General features: G+C 40.9%; 1 protein-coding gene across 3 annotated transcripts in view; it reads left to right on the plus strand.

Annotated features, from left to right (window-relative positions):
* Positions 1-18,979, plus strand: part of ACSL3 (acyl-CoA synthetase long chain family member 3) — a 75,791-nt gene that overhangs the window by 21,360 nt on the left and 35,452 nt on the right. For 2 of the 3 annotated variants that reach the window (XM_061636789.1, XM_061636787.1), the window contains 4 exons: positions 1,018-1,114; positions 9,412-9,493; positions 11,410-11,833; positions 18,196-18,373. In XM_061636789.1, the coding sequence (XP_061492773.1) occupies positions 11,474-11,833; positions 18,196-18,373 (538 nt within the window). In that variant the 5' untranslated portion in view covers positions 1,018-1,114; positions 9,412-9,493; positions 11,410-11,473. Of the gene's footprint in view, positions 1-1,017; positions 1,115-9,411; positions 9,494-10,034; positions 10,120-11,409; positions 11,834-18,195; positions 18,374-18,979 lie in introns of all 3 variants that reach the window. The other variant, XM_061636790.1, reaches the window with a different exon arrangement.

Consider the following 18,979-nt stretch of genomic DNA (forward strand, 5'->3'; position numbering starts at 1 on the left):
CTAGACTTGTACTAATAGCCAACACATGCCACATTTGAGTGGCGGTACATGTCTAATAGTTGGATGAATTGGCCTTTAGCTTGGAATCACTATGAAGTATGATTACGTAGTGATAGAGGTTAGGGTTTTTTTAATTATTAATTGGTGGGATACAAAGCCAAAAAAAAGTGATGGAACGGACTATGGGGTACCATGAAAGTCATTTTATTTTGTATGAGAGTACAGTAATACCTGAGAGCCAGTGTGGTGTAGTGGTTAGAGTGTTGGACTATGATCTGGGAGACCAGGGTTCGAATCCCCACACAGCCATGAAGCTCACTGGGTGACCCTGGGCCAGTCACTGGCTCTCAACCTCAGAGGAAGGCAATGGTAAACTACCTCCGAATACCGCTTACCATGAAAAACCTATTCATAGGGTCGCCATAAGTTGAAATCGACTTGAAGGCAGTCCATTTCCATAGTAATACCTATGTATCCTGGACATTACTTCTTTAACAGAAACTTTGGTACCAGAGGTAGGAGTAACATGGAAAGAATAGGAATAGGTTCCTACATTCACTCGTAGATGGTGGGGCAGCTTCAACATGGACTTTAAAGGGTGATACCTGGCACCTCCTCCCTCCCTCCTCCCCCTCCCCCTCCTCTGAATCAGTTTGGACCTTTCCCAGGAAGCAAACACCAGGCTTGTCAGTTTCAGCCTAGCAAAGTAAGGGCATAGGGATATCAGTTTGTTGAAAGCAAAGCAAAGGCATATGCTGGTCAGTTTTGCCTTAAAGCACAGGCATAGGCTTGAAAGTTTATCCATAGCAAAGCAAAGCTGGTCAGTTTCACCTTAAAAAAAGCCTTCTTTAAAAGAAGCTTCATTCCTGGAGGATTCCTTAACTGAGGTATAACTGTACTGTACTACTTTATCACAAGTTAGAATGTTTACAGATATGCCTTACATCTAATTAGGTGAAAGGGCAGCAGTTATGTTTTTTATAGTTGCTTTATTTAGTTTCAAATTTTTATCTTTAGATTTCTGCAACATCGCCTGTGAAATATTCAACTGAGACTAAAGCATCTCGCCACTGCTGTCCGTCGTACCAAGCACAGCAATGAGAAGACATTTAAGGTTTCTTTGACACTTTTGTGCTTTATTCTAGTTTAATTGTTTGTCACAAGATTATCAGATCAGCTGGTAAATACATTTTTATCTGGATTTTTTCCTTGGTTCCCATTTAACAACAGTACCTCTGAAAGCAATATTGCCACCCTGGGCTCCTACTGGGAGAAAGGGCAGGATATAAATCTAATAAATAAATAATAAATAAAATATTGTATAATAATCAGTCAGCACATTCTCCAGAACTCCTAACATACTGATTTTGAATAAATCCTAAAACATCATCTTTGAAACAAGCTCTTTTGACTTGAGTGGAACTTGGCTCCAAGCTATCTAGGGCTGCGTGCACAATGTAATATGTCAACTAAAGATTGTGAACGATATGAAGTTAGTCATAAAAGAGTAGAATAATCACCCTGCAGTAGTTTTTCTGAAGTGTGTCACACTGTAGCTTGCTTAAGTAAAAAAGCTGTATGAGCCATTCCAAATATGATTAAAAGAATATAAAGACAAATCCTGTACTTTGTAGTGCCAGGTGTGCAGTTAGAAAAGAAATGGGGAATGGGAGGCAGCCTAGCCTCCTCCCTACCCCCTTGAATTCCACACTGACTGTGCCTGACTATCTCTCATAATAACCAGAGTTACCAGTGCTCCCAAAGAATAATTGCTCTTAAAACACATTGGTTTTTTGTAATTTAATTTTAGATATGCTCAAGAGTGGGCCATTGAACCTTGCTGTGAAACCTGTCCTATGTTACTGAAACCCAAAATGCCCATCCTGGTTAGTGTTCTCTCTTTGAGATAGGGAATATAGGCCATGTGACCTGGTGGTAAACGTTTTGGAAATTGACAAGTAGCAATGGTCAGTTCTCATCAAATGCATATGAAAAATACACTGTTGCCCTTTTACTGCTGATCATTTTATCAACACAATTAGTAGTAAGCATAAGCTGTTATGTTATGGGGGTTGCTTTTGTTTGTTTTAGGGTATAATACTTGTGCTTAACAGTGTTGTAAGTTGCTTGGATACCTTCGGGTAACAAGCAACTAACAAGTTTAATTACTAATAAGCGTCATAAAATTTGGCTGGGATGAGTCATAGGAAAGGGTGCTTACACTTCTTACGAACTTTTAGTGCCTCCTTTTGGGAACTTGCATTGCACTTGGAGGCACATGATCCAAGAGGGACTGGGAACATGCTACAGTTCTCAGATTTTTTTTTAACATTGGGCAAGCTGGTTGGCAGGTTTTTGTTTTTTCCTTAAGGTCTGTATCTCTTGATCAGAGACCAGCAGAACTTTTATTTCTACTAGTTTGTTTTTGAAACTTTGCATATTGCTGTTTAAAGACCTGAAGTGTAAGGCCAGTGTCATGAGCATGTATTGTGCTTGTTGATTAGTCTGAAAATCCTCTGATTTAGAATTGGACATTGATTTGTTATCTAGCATATTGGCTCATTTCTTTACTACCAAAGCAAGATCTGGAGAAGCTGCAACACCGCACTTGTTTCTAACACTTTGGTTACAAAGCATAAGTATTCTTTGTATACTTTGTATGTGCCACCCTGGGCTCCTGCTAGGAGTAAGGGCGGGATATAAATCAAATAATAAAATAAATAAATAGTCTAGTCAGATCTTCCTCCTCTGCTGCTTTATGTGCGGTATTTATAATTTACCTCTTACAATTTCTTTATCCCAGTCAAACACTGTCCAGCTATCCTTTTCAAACTATTTGCTTCTTCAGATGTCTAATCAATATTTGTCATGTCTTTTTTTCCTTTGTCTTTGAGCCCTATTCAACATACCTTCTGAGCTGGGACACCTAAATGTAGGATTGCAACTGACTGGAAACGTAGTTAGAGTTTTGTGATACTGCCCTCGTTTGCACCTGATTATTATTAAATCTCTATACTGCCCTTCCTCCTTTCAAAGGAGCCCAAAATGCTACGCCATGGTTTGTTTAACTTAATCATTGTTTGTTTGATCATGCAAACAAACACCAGTAGCTCAACCATAGGTTGTTTCCATGATTTTAAGTCATATATTGTTGGCTTATGAACCTTGGCTTGTTCAAACTATGACTAACTATGGCTTGGTGTTGCATGTGAACCTGGTATGGTTTATTTGGCCATCCCATCCCAGATTCTTACAAAACTACAGAGCTGCACAGTAAAAGCAGCAAAAAAATGAAACTGCTCCCAAGGCTATGTGGCTCTTCTTTGGAAAATGGAAATGGACTGCCTTCAAGTCGATCCCGACTTATGGAGACCCTATGAATAGGGTTTTCATGGTAAGCGGTATTCAGAGGGGGTTTACCATTACCTCCCTCTGAGGCTGAGAGGCAGTGACTGGCCCAAGGTCACCCAGTGAGCTGTGTGGGGATTCGAACCCTGGTCTCCCGGGTCGTAGTCCAACACCTTAACCACTACACCACACTGGCTCTCTCTTCTTTGGTTCTTTGCTCAAATAAGAACTCACTCGCTCCTGACAACAGGCTTATTTAACTTCCCCACTTCTCTGCTAAAATTCCTATCTTGCAAGGCAGCCAACTTTACAGCTGTTGAAGGAGTGAAAGTTTAAAGCAGCCACAATCCAGTACTTTCTACTAACATCTAAAATGGGTTAAAAAGTAAATCAACTAATTTGAATGAACAGAATACAATGGTACTCTAGTTTACCTTAAGTTGTAGCAACCATTTATATATACTTATAGGGCTAACACAGCAGTTGTAAAAAAAATCAGATAAAACTGAGCATTCCTGTACAAGGAAAAAAGATCAAACTCCTTATGGTATGGAACTGCAATTCTTTGAGAGAATCCCGCCCCCTGTGAGTGTTCAATCACTACACAATTCTGCCTATAGGAAAAGCCTACCTGCAGTTTGGAGCTCATGACTGCAAGGTAATTAGCACCTCCTCTGCAAACACCTGGTTTACAGTCCAAGTCTCAATTCTGTTTTCACAAACCCAGAAGCAATTATTCCTGACCTTGGCAGCCTGGTGTTTTCTATAAGATGAGCTGACCATACCTATAGTAGGGGTTCTGAGATCTTGTTTCCCAAACTCTCCATTTTCTGGTGTGACCTAGAAGCTAAAGGATGGTTCAACAGTATTTCTCCGTCCCCAGCTGAGGAATCACAAGGTGCCCAATCCATGCCATCACTTAGCTCTCAGTAGATGGTAGAGTAAGGTAGGGATAAAATTTGGGTTGGACGAGGAGGTTGCAATGTTCCAAATGGATCTTGCCACATGTACAGGAGGGACTTGCATATCTCTTTTGGAAATGTGTCATTTTCTCCAAGAAGGTGGGCCTCCCAGTGTGGGAGAAAATGAATGCCTTTAAGAAGTTCAAGGAACTCGCCACCTACAGGTGCTTATGAGAGGAACCCAGGATGACATCCATCCTTTTAGAAAGGAGAAATGTGACTCTGGGCTCCATTGCAGGGAGTCACATCAGTGTTCCCAACCAGTATCAGCAGAACAGCCACAATCCAGCCACAGCTATGCCCAGGCAAACCTCACCCGCACCAGGAACATTTGTCTGGTTGAGGCAGACTCCTTCACCCACCCTGGAAATTTCAGGACAGGAATTTTCATTGGCAATCACTCGTGGCCAAGTAGGATTGTCTTCCAAGATAAGGTCTTTAACAGTGGGTCCGTAAGTGACTGTGGAGGCCAATTCTGGATCCACACAGCCTCCCACAGTGAGGACATAGGTTTCCAGATGGAAGATGGTCGCGATGAGGATTTGTTTGACGTGCCTTCCGCTTAGCTCGTTTGTCCCGTTTGCCCTGTATTTGTGCTTCTTCAAAATCCACAGCACCTTCGATAATAGCCGACCTCCATTTGGGACGTTCATGGGCCAAGACTTCCCAGTTCTCAATGTTCATGTTACATTTTTTTAGATTCGGTTTAAGAACATCTTTAAACCTCTTTTGCTGTCCACCGATGTTCCGTTTTCCATCCTTAAGCTGGGAGTAAAGTAGCTGCTTTGGAAGACGGTGATTAGGCATTCGAACAACATGGCCGGTCCAGAGAAGTTGATGTTGAAGGATCATTGTTTCAGCACTGGTATTTGCTTCTTCCAAAATGCTAACATCACAAGGTTTCTGGTGCAGCACAGTTCAAACAAACCAAGGTTCAACACAGGGAATCAATATAGGTTAAAATATGATCCAGAAGCAAATTCAAGGAACAGTCTAAGGCAGCCTTTCCCAACCAGTGTGCCTCCAGATGTTACTGGACCACAAGTCCCATCATCCTCAGCCACCATTTCCAATGGCTGAGGCTGATGGGAGTTGTGGTCCAACAACATCTGGAGGCACACCAGTTGGGAAAGGCTGGTCCAAGGTCAGTATCACAAGGTACACACAGCAAGGAGGTATAACTAGAACAAGGAACCAGAAACCTGTGTTGTTGTATTTAGCAACTGGAAGGTTCAAGAAGGAGGCCTTGCATACCCTTGCCTCCTAAACCACACCCCAATCACAGCTGTGGCAGTGCAGGAATATCAGGAATTGCATGCTCACAAGTAGACCCCTTACTTAAGAGTAGACTGATGACTCTGAGTCCGTAGACACACACTGTGCTATTGCTCTTCAGCCTGGACCCAAAGCTTCTGGTGCCAGTGTTCTCGAGGGGTGGGTGGGTGCAGCAGTTCCATCTACTCTGACATTATTCCTGCACTGAGCACGGGGTTGGACTCAGTGGCCTTATCTTCCAACTCTACTATTCAGTGACTCCAGAGGTTCTTCCTCAGGTAGCAGCTCAGGGGGTTTCTCAGCATTGGATTCAGGGGGCCCTGCCTGCTCTACAAGGTCTGTGATCTGTGGGGTGGCTTGTTCATCCTTGGAGGACTCAGGGTCTGGCACCAGGTAAGGGCTAGGCATGACAAGTAGGCATCATCCTGTCAAGCAGCCCAAGGTCATCCCAAGATTCATCACTGATGAGATGCAGATATCAATATTAGAAGACCAGCTCTCACATGCCTCCACCCTCACCAAGTACCAAAAGCACCAGCTGAGGCAATAGAGGTCCTCCACAATGAAGGGTCCTTGCGGCTGTCCATTCCAACCAAGAGGAAGACCAAGGTAGTGGCACTAGAACAATGCCAGCATCTTCTGCTGTACTTAGACCACCTCACTATCAGAAAGAGAGAGTGTGCTGGAAAGAAATCCTTTAGAAGTTAAAGACCCTCCCTACAATAGGTTGACCCCTGGGCCATTAATTCAGAAACTGAACAATGGTGAAGAGATGGACAATAAAGCTGAACTTGTGGTTCAGCAGCCTTTGATGACAGGCCCAGGCATACAAGCTCACTGCCCAGATTTTTACTTGAATAGGCTACAAAAATAATACAGAAATAATAATAATAATAAATTTTATTTCTAAGTCGCCTATCTGGCCGTATGAAATGGCCACTCTAGGCGACGTACAAAAGAATAAAATAACATATAAATACAAATGAACAGCAACTCTACATAATCAAAACCCACCCACATCTTTACAGAATAAAATGAGATTACCCAAAAGTCCCATAGGCCCGCCAAAACAGCCAGGTTTTCAATTCTCGGCGGAAACCTGCCAGGGAGGAGGCATGGCGGATGTCATAGGGCAGAGAATTCCAGAGGGTGGGGGCCACAATCGAAAATGCCCTCTCTCTGGTCCGTACCAGCCTAGCTGTTTTAACTGGCGGGACCGAGAGAAGGTCTTGTGAGGCTGATCTCGTCAGGCGGCATATTTGATGATGCTGGAGGCGCTCGTTTAGATAAACTGGACCGAAACCATGTAGGGCTTTAAAGGTTAATACCAACACCTTGAATTGGGCCCGGTAAACAACTGGTAACCAGTGCAGATCTTCTAGCACTGGAGTGATATGATCACGGCGGCGGTTGTTCTTAATCAAACGTGCCGCCGCAATCTGAACCAGCTGTAGTTTCCAGACCGTCTTCAAGGGTAACCCAACGTAGAGCGCATTACAGTAGTCTAAGCGAGAGGAGACCAGGGCATGTACCACCCGTGGGAGCAGATGGACAGGAAGGTAGGGTTACAGCCTCTGTATTAGATGTAATTGATACCAAGCTGCCCGGCTTGCTGCCAAAACCTGAGCCTCCATGGACAGCTGGGAGTCAAGAATGACCCCGAGGCTGCGAACCTGGTCCTTCAGGGGCAATCTTACCCCATTCAACACCAGGTCAATATCTCCCAACCTTCTCTTGTCTCCCACAAGCAGTACCTCGGTCTTGTCGGGGTTCAGTTTCAGCCTATTTCCTCCCATCCATTCACTTATGGACTCCAGGCACTTGGAAATGGTATCCACAGCCAACTCTGGTGAGGACTTAAATGAGAGATAGAGCTGAGCGTCATCCGCATATTGGTGGCACTGCAACCCAAATCTCCTGATGATGGCCCCCAGCGGCTTTACATAGATGTTAAACAGCATGGGAGAGAGGATAGAACCCTGTGGCACACCACAATTGAGAGGCCAAGGGTCTGAACCCTCATCTCCCAATGCCACCCGTTGGTGCCTGTCCGATGGCCATCAAACTTTTCATTGTATGTCTCAAGACAGAAATTGAACCTGTCAAGATCCCTGGGTCCCCAAACCCTGAGAACTGCAAGGTAGTACACTGCCATAATTCTTTATGTCCACTAGCCTGGGCCAGAAGACTCCCAGACCTTAAACTGGACATCCCTGGGATTCCAAAGGGAGCAAGAGCTAAGAACCAGACTTTCTGCTTCCTGAAGCTCTAAGCAAACAAGTTACTCAGTAGCAGTCAACTAAAGACAGTCAAGGAGCTGGATTTAGTTCCAAGACTTGAATGGAAAAGAACACAGACCAGTGAATTTGAGGTAGCTTTATTAAAAATCATTAAGAATGGCAGCCTAAAAGAAAACAAGAGGACCAATAAATACAGTTAGAAAACACCAGTAAGAATACATTTGGGAACTATAAAACAAATGAGCTAACTGATTCTTGCTCTAATACATACCAAAAAGAGCACTGAAGCATTGATCCCACCAGGAACAAAGAGATAAAGCACTCAAGGTGTTGCAGAAGTGTCAGGAAGGTTGTGGGGCACCAGAACAAAGGATGAGGATAGCTTTATAGTAAAAAAACCCGTAGTGACTAAGATGAATCCTAAGAGCCAGTCAGAAGGCTTCTAAGCTGGGACTTTTCAGTGCCATGGCAGATGTGTATTCTCACAGCTAACCAACTTTCCTGATTAGCCAGCTCCAGCTCTGACCATGGAGCCATTGCTGTCCCAGATAACGCAGGTGTCTCCAGCATGAGACCACTTCTTTGAATGAGAACAGACTTCATCCCAGTAACAAGATTTTATCCAGACGTCTGTAGCAAGGAACCATTTTTTTCAGGCCAAGAAACCATTTTCTTGACAGAACCCACAGATACTCAGTTTTCTATCATTGCTTTCTCTTTAAATGAAGGTGAATCTTTATATCAAATTCATAAATTTGTTACATTTTTTTAAGGTGCCACAAAACTCTGTTTAAATTCATAGGCTTTAATTCCCATCTGAAATAGGCTGACAGAATTATCACTAATGTCTTTCTGGCACCAGGCAGGGACTTTTCGGTCCTCCCAGGTCTTTTAATATCTATTTAAATATTGATGTTAACACATTACTCTTCGCTTTTATGGCAGCCGGGATGTGTTTTGCCCTTTTAGGTTATTTTAGCTATTTGTGATCAAGTTATTTTCTTGTGCTGATTCTGACTTCTGTAGAAGAGTGGGTTTTGTTGGTGAGTTTTTTTAGTGCATGTTGTGATGTTTTAATATGCATTCTGTGATACTTTAAATGGTACAATTGCATGAGAGAAAGATAAATAAATTAAAATTACTGCTGCACGTGGTTCAACTGTTTCAGTTCTGCCAATAGAATTATTGTTTGATGAAGAGTTCTGGGTAAAAGTTTGTACATGCCATAGTTTGTAGATTGTGGCCACAGTCTAACAGCATTGGTCAGACTTAAGTCCATATCTTACTTACTCCAGAACATATGCAGCAAGATTAGCTGGATGTGCTAAATTTTGTGGTAGCCTTGGTAAATGGAGTTATTGTGAAATGTAATTGTTTGTAAAAGTATAATTTAGATTTGTACTATGTTTAGTATAGTTTTGTCTCATCAATTCCAGAGAGCGCATGACAGCTTATAGTAAAGTTTATTTCTAATAATACAAATGTAGCTTAATCATTTGTGAAGAGATTGCATTCCCTTCCATTAGTATCTGAACTTTGCTTTGTGAGCTAAAAGCATGCTATTTCTCTCTCTGTCTCTCTTACAGACTCCGCCGAAGGTGTTAATGCAAGCTTTGCCAGGGAATTAAACAGATGTTTAAAGGCTACATCTTATAGCAATATGGCTCGGTAAGTAAGGTGAACAACTAAGTTGGTTCTTTGTGATTTTGAGTAATTTTTCAACGTTAAAAAGAATGGTCCTGATTTAAGACAAGAAGGGGTATGTGTGAATACTGAAAGTGTCATTCAAATTTCTCGCTTGATTTAGCTTACTTCATGGACGTAATCTTTATGAGTAAATTTATGTGTACAATTTGCAGCAGGCACTGCATAGGTTTTATGTTTGCATTTGTCTCTAAGAAAATAATGGATAAAAATCAGATGTCTCACTTTCAGTAGAACTACTCATTCTCTTCCATGTGTGTGGTTGTAAGGGGTTTAAACTCTGGTTTGAAATTCTGGAGAGCTGCTGCTCATCCATGAGGTAGGAAGTACTGAACTAGATGACCAGTGGCTGACTTGGTAGAAGGCAGTCCCCTATATTTCTTTAGAAATAGGTTTCATTTTTGCAATTTAATCTTGAATGTATGTTAAGAAGGAGTCTTTAAACGTTGCTGAGAATCTTATACTATTATTCTAAAATGTTTTGCGTCCCAACTTGACCCCAAAGTCTGAAATGGTGTCTTTTGGTACCTGGTTATCTTGAATGCGAAGAAATCTGTTGAAAATGCCTGGGCATATGAGCTGTTTTCAGAGTATGTATTTATTTTTATTTATTGAAATTTTTATACAACTTGACTGTAAATAGAGCTTCTAAGGGGTTTACAAAAAATAAAATGAACATTACAGTTGCTAATAAAAGACCAAGTTAAAAACAGGTATTTTTAAAAGCTCAAAATATAATTAAAATAAACAGTTAAGCTAACTATTTATTTAATAAAATATAGTAGACTGGTAGAGGAATTGTATCAAAATATTTGATGGAGACATTTAGAGCTTGAGGACTGGAAAACTAATGTTTGGATAAGAGAATAGGTAGAAAGTTGATTAAATATTAAAGCTGACTTTTTAAAAGGAACTGTATATATTTTAGATTTCATGATGTTTAGTCTAAATGTTGTTCAGTGAAGGTGGTAAGTATGTGTTTATGGTGACTCGATTTCAGATGTCACAAGCCTATTCTCCAACCCATGGTTTGAAGGCTTGGGAACATGATGTGGGCTCACCTGCTCTCCCTTTTCATATATGTCTTTTCTCCTACACTTCTTGGTGTACCTAGTCAAGTTCATCATGATAACCTACTTGGCAGTACTTTGCTTCTAAACTATGCTTTAAAGTAGATTTGTAAGCAGTGGTTTGGAGACAAAGTGCTAGTCATCATTTGCCAGTTAGGATGCAATGATAAGTGTTGATAAGATAAGCTAGGAACTGTAGGGCAAAAGTGCTGACCATCAAATGACAATTTAGATATCGTGGAAAATATGGTTAAAGAAAACAAGGAGGTGGATAAGTGGATGAGGGGACCTGTGTAAAGAATGGGTAGGTAACCCCATAGCATGGTCCCAAGGCATGTGCGAAAAATTGGATTTAATTAATTAATTAACAAAATGTATACACCACTTGATCGTAAGAAAACCTCTAAGCAGTTCTCAAGAGATATTAAAATTATCAATCAAACAGTTAAAAACAAGTAATTAAAACAGTAGTAAACTAAAAAGATTAAAACATACATCATGACATTAGAGCTGAACCATCGTCTTGTTTAACTGATTTGCCTACTACTGGCAGTCCTGACTGACAGCTGGTCCCAAACCTAGCTCTTGGAGATCTAATGCATGCCTTTCCCATTTTTCTTACCTGATAACCCTTAAATGGAGGTGCTGTGAATCAACCATGGGGGGTTCTCTCATGAAAGTTGTGCTCAAGCATTTAACCTTTTGCGTGGCCTTGCATAGTCTTTGTTACAGTTTCATAAATGGAACATGATTTTTTTACTGAAAAACCTATCAAGATGTGGTGATAGTTTTTCTTCTCTTCTGTTTCAGGGAATTATTGATCTTTATGTGATACATCTTTCAAGCTCTTCTGAGTAGCTTACAATCTTCAAAGATGGACACAATGAAGCTAAAGCATAATATGAATCCATTTCTTCTTTACATTATAAACTTTGTAATCTTGCTTTATACATTTATAACTTTTATTCCATGGTATTTATTTTCTGGAGCAAGACATGCCATAGCCAAGTCAAGGCAAATTAAAGCTAAACCTGTGAATAGCAGGCCAGGCAGTGCATACAGATCAGTTAACAGTTTGCATTGCTTAGCATCTGTATTATACCCTGGATGTGATACACTTGACAAAGCTTTCAAGTATGCTAGAAGTAAATTTAAGGACGGAAAACTCTTGGGAACACGGGAAGTCTTGAAGGAGGAAGATGAAATCCAGCCATCTGGAAAAGTTTTTAAAAAGGTATGTTACACTTCTGTCTTTTTAAACAATGTTCCTGTAATGTAACTTTGGAGGAGAGAGGGAAAAATTTAAAGGAGGGATGCGGAACCTGTGGCTCTCCAGATTTTGCTGTACTATAACTTCCATCATCCCTGACCACTGATCATGCTGGCTGGGACTGATGAGAGTTGGATTCTGGCAACACCTGGAGAGTTGCAGGTCCTCACCCTCATGTAAAGTGTCATAGTTTAACATTTTCTATAATGAGTAAACTGATTTATGGAACATAGTGTATATACAGACAATTTATGGAAAACAGACCAGCATACCTTCTTGCAGCAAATTTGAATGTAGCAGTGCTCTTTGATAAGCTCTGTCAGTCAGAGGGAAACCTGAAGTCTGCCTAGTGAATGGAAGGTTTCAGAAGAATTGGCTCCAGATGAGTTCTCACAAATCCTCCCCTAAGTCAGGATGAATAATTTGTATGTTTGCTATCTTCTTTGGGTGGGATTGCAGTTTTTCAGGCTTGCAGTTTGTTACTCAAATTCACTGTGGTCGGTATATTTTTATGACAGATTATCATCTCCTCTTGCTTCTCCAGCTTGCTCAAGTTTTTTAAGTTTGTAGTGATTCTTCCCAAGATGAGTCTGATGGATTGCCTTTGAAAGTGGCTGAATACCTCCAAAGGCTGTCCAGTTGGGCCCTTCCTGAGAGAAGTTGCTCCCAGGCTTAAAGAATGAAGGGGACAAGAAACAAAGGATGACTGAGGCAGCAAGTGCTTAAAATCCTGGAAGGTCCCCATAAACCACACAATACTTTGCATGAAATACCAAACACTGTGGGAAAGGATTGGAGTTTTCAGTCTTGCTTATGATAGTAGAGAATCAGTGATACATGGCTTAAGTGATTCTGCCTTGTTTTCATGAGCCCACAGATCCCATTGCTAGGGCACTGGTGGCAGTTGCCCCTCCCTCTTTGGCAACTGTGTCCTAAGCACAAAGATCTCTTTGCTCAAGTTCTCCACATACTGCAGGGAAAGTATTTGAACATGGCAGGCCAACCCCTCCTAACTCCAAGTCCTCTGGCCTTTTCTATTGACCCATAGTGGGCATTTTGGTGGACTGTCCCAAGTGCAGGAAAAAAAGCCTGCGGCAACATAGAAATTAATGCCAATTCTTAAAGCTTCCTTTTGAAGCATTACATTGAAATAATAATATTCTCTGCATGGTTTTGTGTGTGTGGGAATAATGACAATACTTTTTCCTGACATGGTTCCTGTGCTTTTAAACAACTTGTAACAAGAAAAAAAATTAAATACATGGAAATGCAGTGATGAGAGATTCTGATGAATGTCTTTCCAAGGTTTTTAAAGGCATCGAAGTGTAGCTTAGCAGACACCATTTGATTGCAGTGCTTTGAAAATATTGGCCTGGTTCACATGCCATAGTTTGAGCAAGCATGCAGGCTCATAGAGTTGAGGTTGGGGCCCCTTGGCTCCTCCCCTGTTTTGCTCCTGCACTGAATTAAGCCACTGTTTGCTGTAATGTGTCATCTGAACCCAGGCGTGGTTTAGCTCTTTCCAGACAAGCCAAGAGTGTAACCAAAGTTTGTCCTATGGCTAGCACCTTGTGGTTTGTAGTGGGAGAGCTAACCCATGAGCTGAGTCAAAACCCTACACTGTATTTGTAATGATGAGGCATAATTTGAATACAATGGTTTAAGCCCTTTGCAGCTCCCTGTAATAACTCTGCCTTGGTTCTGACAGGGTATGGATATTGAATATGCACCTAATGATATGTTCAGTAATCATCCCCTCTATTTTTTGGCCCATCAGTCACTTGTACCTTGTCTGTTACTTCAGTCTAATTACAATTTCACCTTTGTGGAGAATTGCACAATCTGAATATAGAATTAAATGTTCCTTAGAGTAGCATTACTAGAACTGAGAAGAGGAAGAAGCCGCCTTATTTCTACAGTGTTTATTCTTCATAACTATGACTTAATAAATAAAACAAGTTAAACTTAATACACCAAAGGCCAGCTTTTGACTTCTCTGTCATTTTCTTAGAAATGTAGAAAACTGCCCTAATACCAAATCAGACTATTGGTTCATCGACCTCAGTACTGACTGGCAGCAGCTCTCTCCAGGGTTTCAGACAGAGGTCTTTACTATACCCACCTGGAGATGGTTGGGGCTGAACCTGGGACTCTTCTGCCCCTGAGTTCAATCTCTCTCTTACTTCCCACACTCACCAGCAGTCCAGTGAGCTCATCCAGAGAACAAAAGAGCTTTTTGGAATGAAAGGGAGACTTTCTCTGCTCTCTTATCTAAATTTTGACACTTTTCTAAAGTAGTTGCTCTGTATATGGAGGATTTTAACTGGAAGCATGGGCTGTGTGCTCTTGATTTTTGTATACTTTTGGATGTGAAATGAGAAAAAAGACACACACACCCTTGCTGGTATTCTCTCTTCCTAGACGGCTGGAGCATGGGGATGTATTGGTGACAATGGTGGGCAGTCACAAATAACGGCTGACTGGTGAGCCTAGCCAAAACTCCCTTCTCCTGAGCAGTGAGTGCTTGTGATTCATAAATGTGCATAACCTTCATCCTGCTTGGCTGGAAAAGTTACGGAAAACAGGTTGTTATTGCTTGTGAACAGAGTGCAGATTAACATTTTCACTACTTATTTTGCTTGGAAAATAAACTTAGTAGAATGAACATTCAGTATTAGGGAGCTTTAGGCCATTCTGTTATGCAAGCTGTTAAATTATTTGGCGGCTGAGAAATGCAGGAATGGAGCTGCTTAACCTCCCCCAAAGGAAAAACAAGAGGGAAGCGGGGAGAATGACCTGATTAACTTTGGGGTTTTATCCAGTGGTGGACCATTTTTGAGTTATGGAAGCATTGTGATTCTTTAGATGTGAAGTGCAATCCAGGATTAGATTTTCATGATTATTTAGCCCATGTGTCCCTCCTCTAGCAGAATGATCATATTGGTTTCTCCACTTATAATACTGTATCTTGAAAAAATTAGGTACAATAGCTTCTGGCAGAGCTTTACAAAAAGTTCCTTTCCTTGCTGATTGTGCCCTTGGAGGAGAGAAAGATGACAGCTACGCATTCCAATTCTTTGTCCCTTTCACTCTAAAGCCTCTTGAATTGGGGCAAGGAGTAACCTTCAACTCCATGGAGTTGACCTCCTTTCCACATCTCTGTGTTAGTTTTTCGGGTGGGGAAAAACTGATATAGCCCTCCAAGTTGTTCCTGTCCAGCTCCCTACAGGTGTGTGTGTGAGAGCCAAATAACTGGAACTCTTGTTGTTGTTGTTGTTATGTGCCTTCAAGTCGATTACGACTTAATGGCGACCCTATGAATCAGCGACCTCCAAGAGCATCTGTTGTGAACCACCCTGTTCAGATCTTGTAAGTTCAGTTGTGTGGCTTCCTTTATGGAATCAATCCCTCTCTTGTTTGGCCTTCCTCTTTTTCTACTCCCTTCTGTTTTTCCCAGCATTATTGTCTTTTCTAGTGAATCATGTCTTCTCATGATGTGTCCAAAGTATGATAACCTCAGTTTCATCATTTTACCTTCTAGTGACAGTTCTGGTTTAATTTGTTCTAACACCCAATTATTTGGAACTCTTACTCCTTCCCTACTTCTTGTCCTCCCAGCTCCATGTCAGTAATAACATGGTTAAAGCAAGAAAAAAGGAGCTGTCAGACGTCACTTGGCACAGCTTACACAAACTGTTTAAAAAGCCCCAGTCTGCTTTTTCTGAAGGCGTTTTCACCACTGAAATTGCAAGCAGTGGTGCAGTGGTAAAAATGGTTTCAAATATGCATGCAGATAAGTCCTTGGAGAATATTTTTTTTATCGCTTTTCAGCCTTTTAGCCAAGATCAAATGTAAAATATATATCCTGTCCCTTATCACTAGAGATCTCAGTCACATCAAATTCAAAATACGAGAACCAATAAGGACAAGAAGTAAATACAACTAAAAATCATAGTCACCAATTTGTCTGCTAAAAATTTCAGAAAACATGGCCATGTAGCCCCATACACATCCACAGCCAATTCAGAAGGCCTGGTGGAAGAAGAATGTCTTCAGCTGGTGCTAAAAGGTAGACAAATTAGGCACCAGCTGAATCTGGGAGAAGAGTGGGATCCTGTTGTGAAGAAGATCCTCTGGGCACACATGCTGCCATTCTGTTTTGTACCATATGATGGCAGCATTGAATATAGTTGCCTAGAATGTATTTTCATTCTGTTAGTAAAAACAAATTAAGATTTTAAATCCTATTTGTTTTCAAATGCATAATTGCCGGTGAATTTAATTGTTTGTCTTTTTTCCCTTTATTGAAGCATAAGAGCTTTGAAAATGCATTTAAAAACTAAAATGCTTTTGGGATATGAACTACAAAACTGCTTCATGTTTCCATTTGATAAACCTTACAATGAATCTCTTTTATGCTGAAAAATGTAATAATATACATTTTGGGGAGTCAGCTTATGTGACCTTCCCCTGTATCTAAGTGGTGTGCGTGGTTTGTAATTTTAGTATGTTAAAAGTCCTGTATGGCGTTTTAAAAGTAAGCTTTACTTTTAATTCAGTGTGGGACTGCAATCTGAATTGTGTATGTTGTGATTCTGTGCATGTTGATTTGGAAGCAAGTCTTACTGAGGTCAGTGGGACTTACTCCTAGTAAGTCTGTTTAGGAGTGCAGCCTTAGTAGCCTCATAACGATATTGTAATTTTAACTTATTTTTAATCACAGCAGACTTGTGTTTGTACTTAAGTGTTATAACAAGTAGCACACACTAGAGAGCAGTATTTATCTTTCTATGCGCACTTTTGTCAAAAGCTTACTACTTGTTTGTGCAGTGCAGCGTTAGATGTGTAAATAGCCATTTGCATGCAAAATTGCATAGTTTAGCCACCTCAGTTTCTTCCCATTAAAGCTGCTGTTGTGGTGTGAGGCAGGGGCTGGTGATTGTACTCAGCTGTTCAGTGGTGAACAAGACGAAGGGAAGTTTGGGGACCAATGCTGTGCAGCATGATCCGCACCCACATTTGCTGTTCCTTGGTAGAGGTTGAAGACCACCAGCCCATGCCTTAATTACAGTATGGCAGCTTAAAGGAAAAAGCTGTCTCTGCTTTGCTCAGCTGGCAACCCCAGTCTAGATGCATTTTAGCAGCACTGTCTGGCTTTTATGAACCAATTTGATATAAGCAGCCTTTTGTTTTAGAAACACACTTATTCCAAAAGACTAGTATGAAATTCAGAATCAAAGTTGTCATTGGCTTTTGAATTAAAATGTTGAAAACAGTGGGCACTTTTTTTTAAACAGCCTCTAATACTACTTTGAAACTGTAACTATGAGATGGAAGGAGGTGGGGGGGGAGGACAGAAAACTGGTTATATGGGCTAACTTAAAGGACATAACTTTTGTGGCCCATAAAATTTTGGGATAATGATGCAGGCCTTGGTCCACTTGACTATGGGTAGCAAGACTACATCTCTCTTGGGAACTGGCCTGCTGCACAGAGTTTGGTTGCAACCCTAACCCCTGGCTGGTAGCTCAACCAGCACTGCATACATAACCCTGGCACTCGTACCTGCCAGGGCAGAAGGTGGGTTGGAGGAAAAATGCCCCTTTGTTGCTCCAGCTCCTAGGCTGGTGCAGCAGTGAGGCCAAGATTGGACAGTGCAGATTGGCAACAACAGGTCTGCACAAGATCTTGTGTGGACCCACCCCTGCCCCGAAATGCCGTGTTAGGGGTCTCCATTGGTTATCGCCAATAGGGATGCTACCACTAGTAGATTCTGCCTGCCGTTTAGGTGAGTGCTTTGGAGTGCTTCTCACCAGAGGGGTTTCCCCAACAGTGGAGGCTGGCAGAGCTTTCTTGATGGTGGTGGCCAGCAGAGCTGGGCAGGACTGGGTGGAGGACACCTCTGTCCCATTCAAATTCCCTTTGGCATAATGGTTTGGAGGTTTGGATTGCTCTGGCCATAAATAATAGTAATAATTCTTTCGTCGTCTTCTTGGGTAGCACTTAAAGATTAACTGATATGATTTTGATATTTTGTGTAACAAAATAAATTCACTTGACTAGGGACATATACCATTCTTTACTCTTACTATTTTTTAATTGTATTTTTATTCACAGAGTAGCATTTATGTATAGAATGTTTTAGAAAGTAACCTGTGTAAAAAAAAAAAAAAAGTCTGTGCCTCATAGGCCTTGCAATCTAAATATTGATAGACAGGAAAACAAACATAAGGATGAAAGACGAGGGGGGGGGAGAATATACACAAATGCAGTTACATACCTTAGGCTTAGTTTTGACTTTTAAAAGTCTCTTTTTTTTAAATCAGGTCATTCTTGGAAAATATCACTGGCTCTCATATGATGATGTTTTCAATAGAGCTAAAAAATTTGGAGATGGATTAACTGTGTTGGGCCAGCAACCAAAGACAAACATTGCCATTTTCTGTGAAACTAGAGCAGAGTGGATGATCGTTGCTCAAGCTTGCTTCATGAACAACTTCCAACGTAAGCACTTTTTTTCTAGCAATATCAGTCTTTTGTGTATGTCTTCTGAATACACTGATGATAAATTCCTATCATTTTAATAGCTTTGTTGTATAGGGCAGCTGCTAATAAGTTATTGTGATTAATTTTCATTTTAAAGGTTATTTTCCTATCTCCACCTAGGTTGTCCTCAATGCCCCCTCACAGTTCTTAGGTACTTTCACACTAAGAGTTTTTACTGTGGAATTGTCACACTTTACTTTGGTATAAGACATCTACATGACAGTGACATCAAAACATTGCTATCCTGTGTTTTCCCCGTGCTTCTTGCATCTATTATGAGTCTTCGGAAAATCCACCTTTTTTTTTTTTTGGAACAGATATAGGAATTCCGTTCCAATAGATGGTAATCGTTGTAGTACAACTCTTCCAATTTTTTATTTTTTGAAGACCTCTGCTCCTGTATCTTTACCATTATCTCTCTGGTTGCTATCAGGCACCATTGCAGCCATGTGTTCTGTTTTTTTAAAAGTTGCTCTAAAATACTTTTGTCTTCATTTTCTTTTAAAAAAAAATTAAAATTGTGTGACAGTAATTGTTCATGGGGCTTTGGACCCTTGTAAAAAT

Source organism: Rhineura floridana, chromosome 7, assembly GCF_030035675.1.
Source record: "Rhineura floridana isolate rRhiFlo1 chromosome 7, rRhiFlo1.hap2, whole genome shotgun sequence".
Taxonomy (NCBI): Eukaryota; Metazoa; Chordata; class Lepidosauria; order Squamata; family Rhineuridae; genus Rhineura; species Rhineura floridana.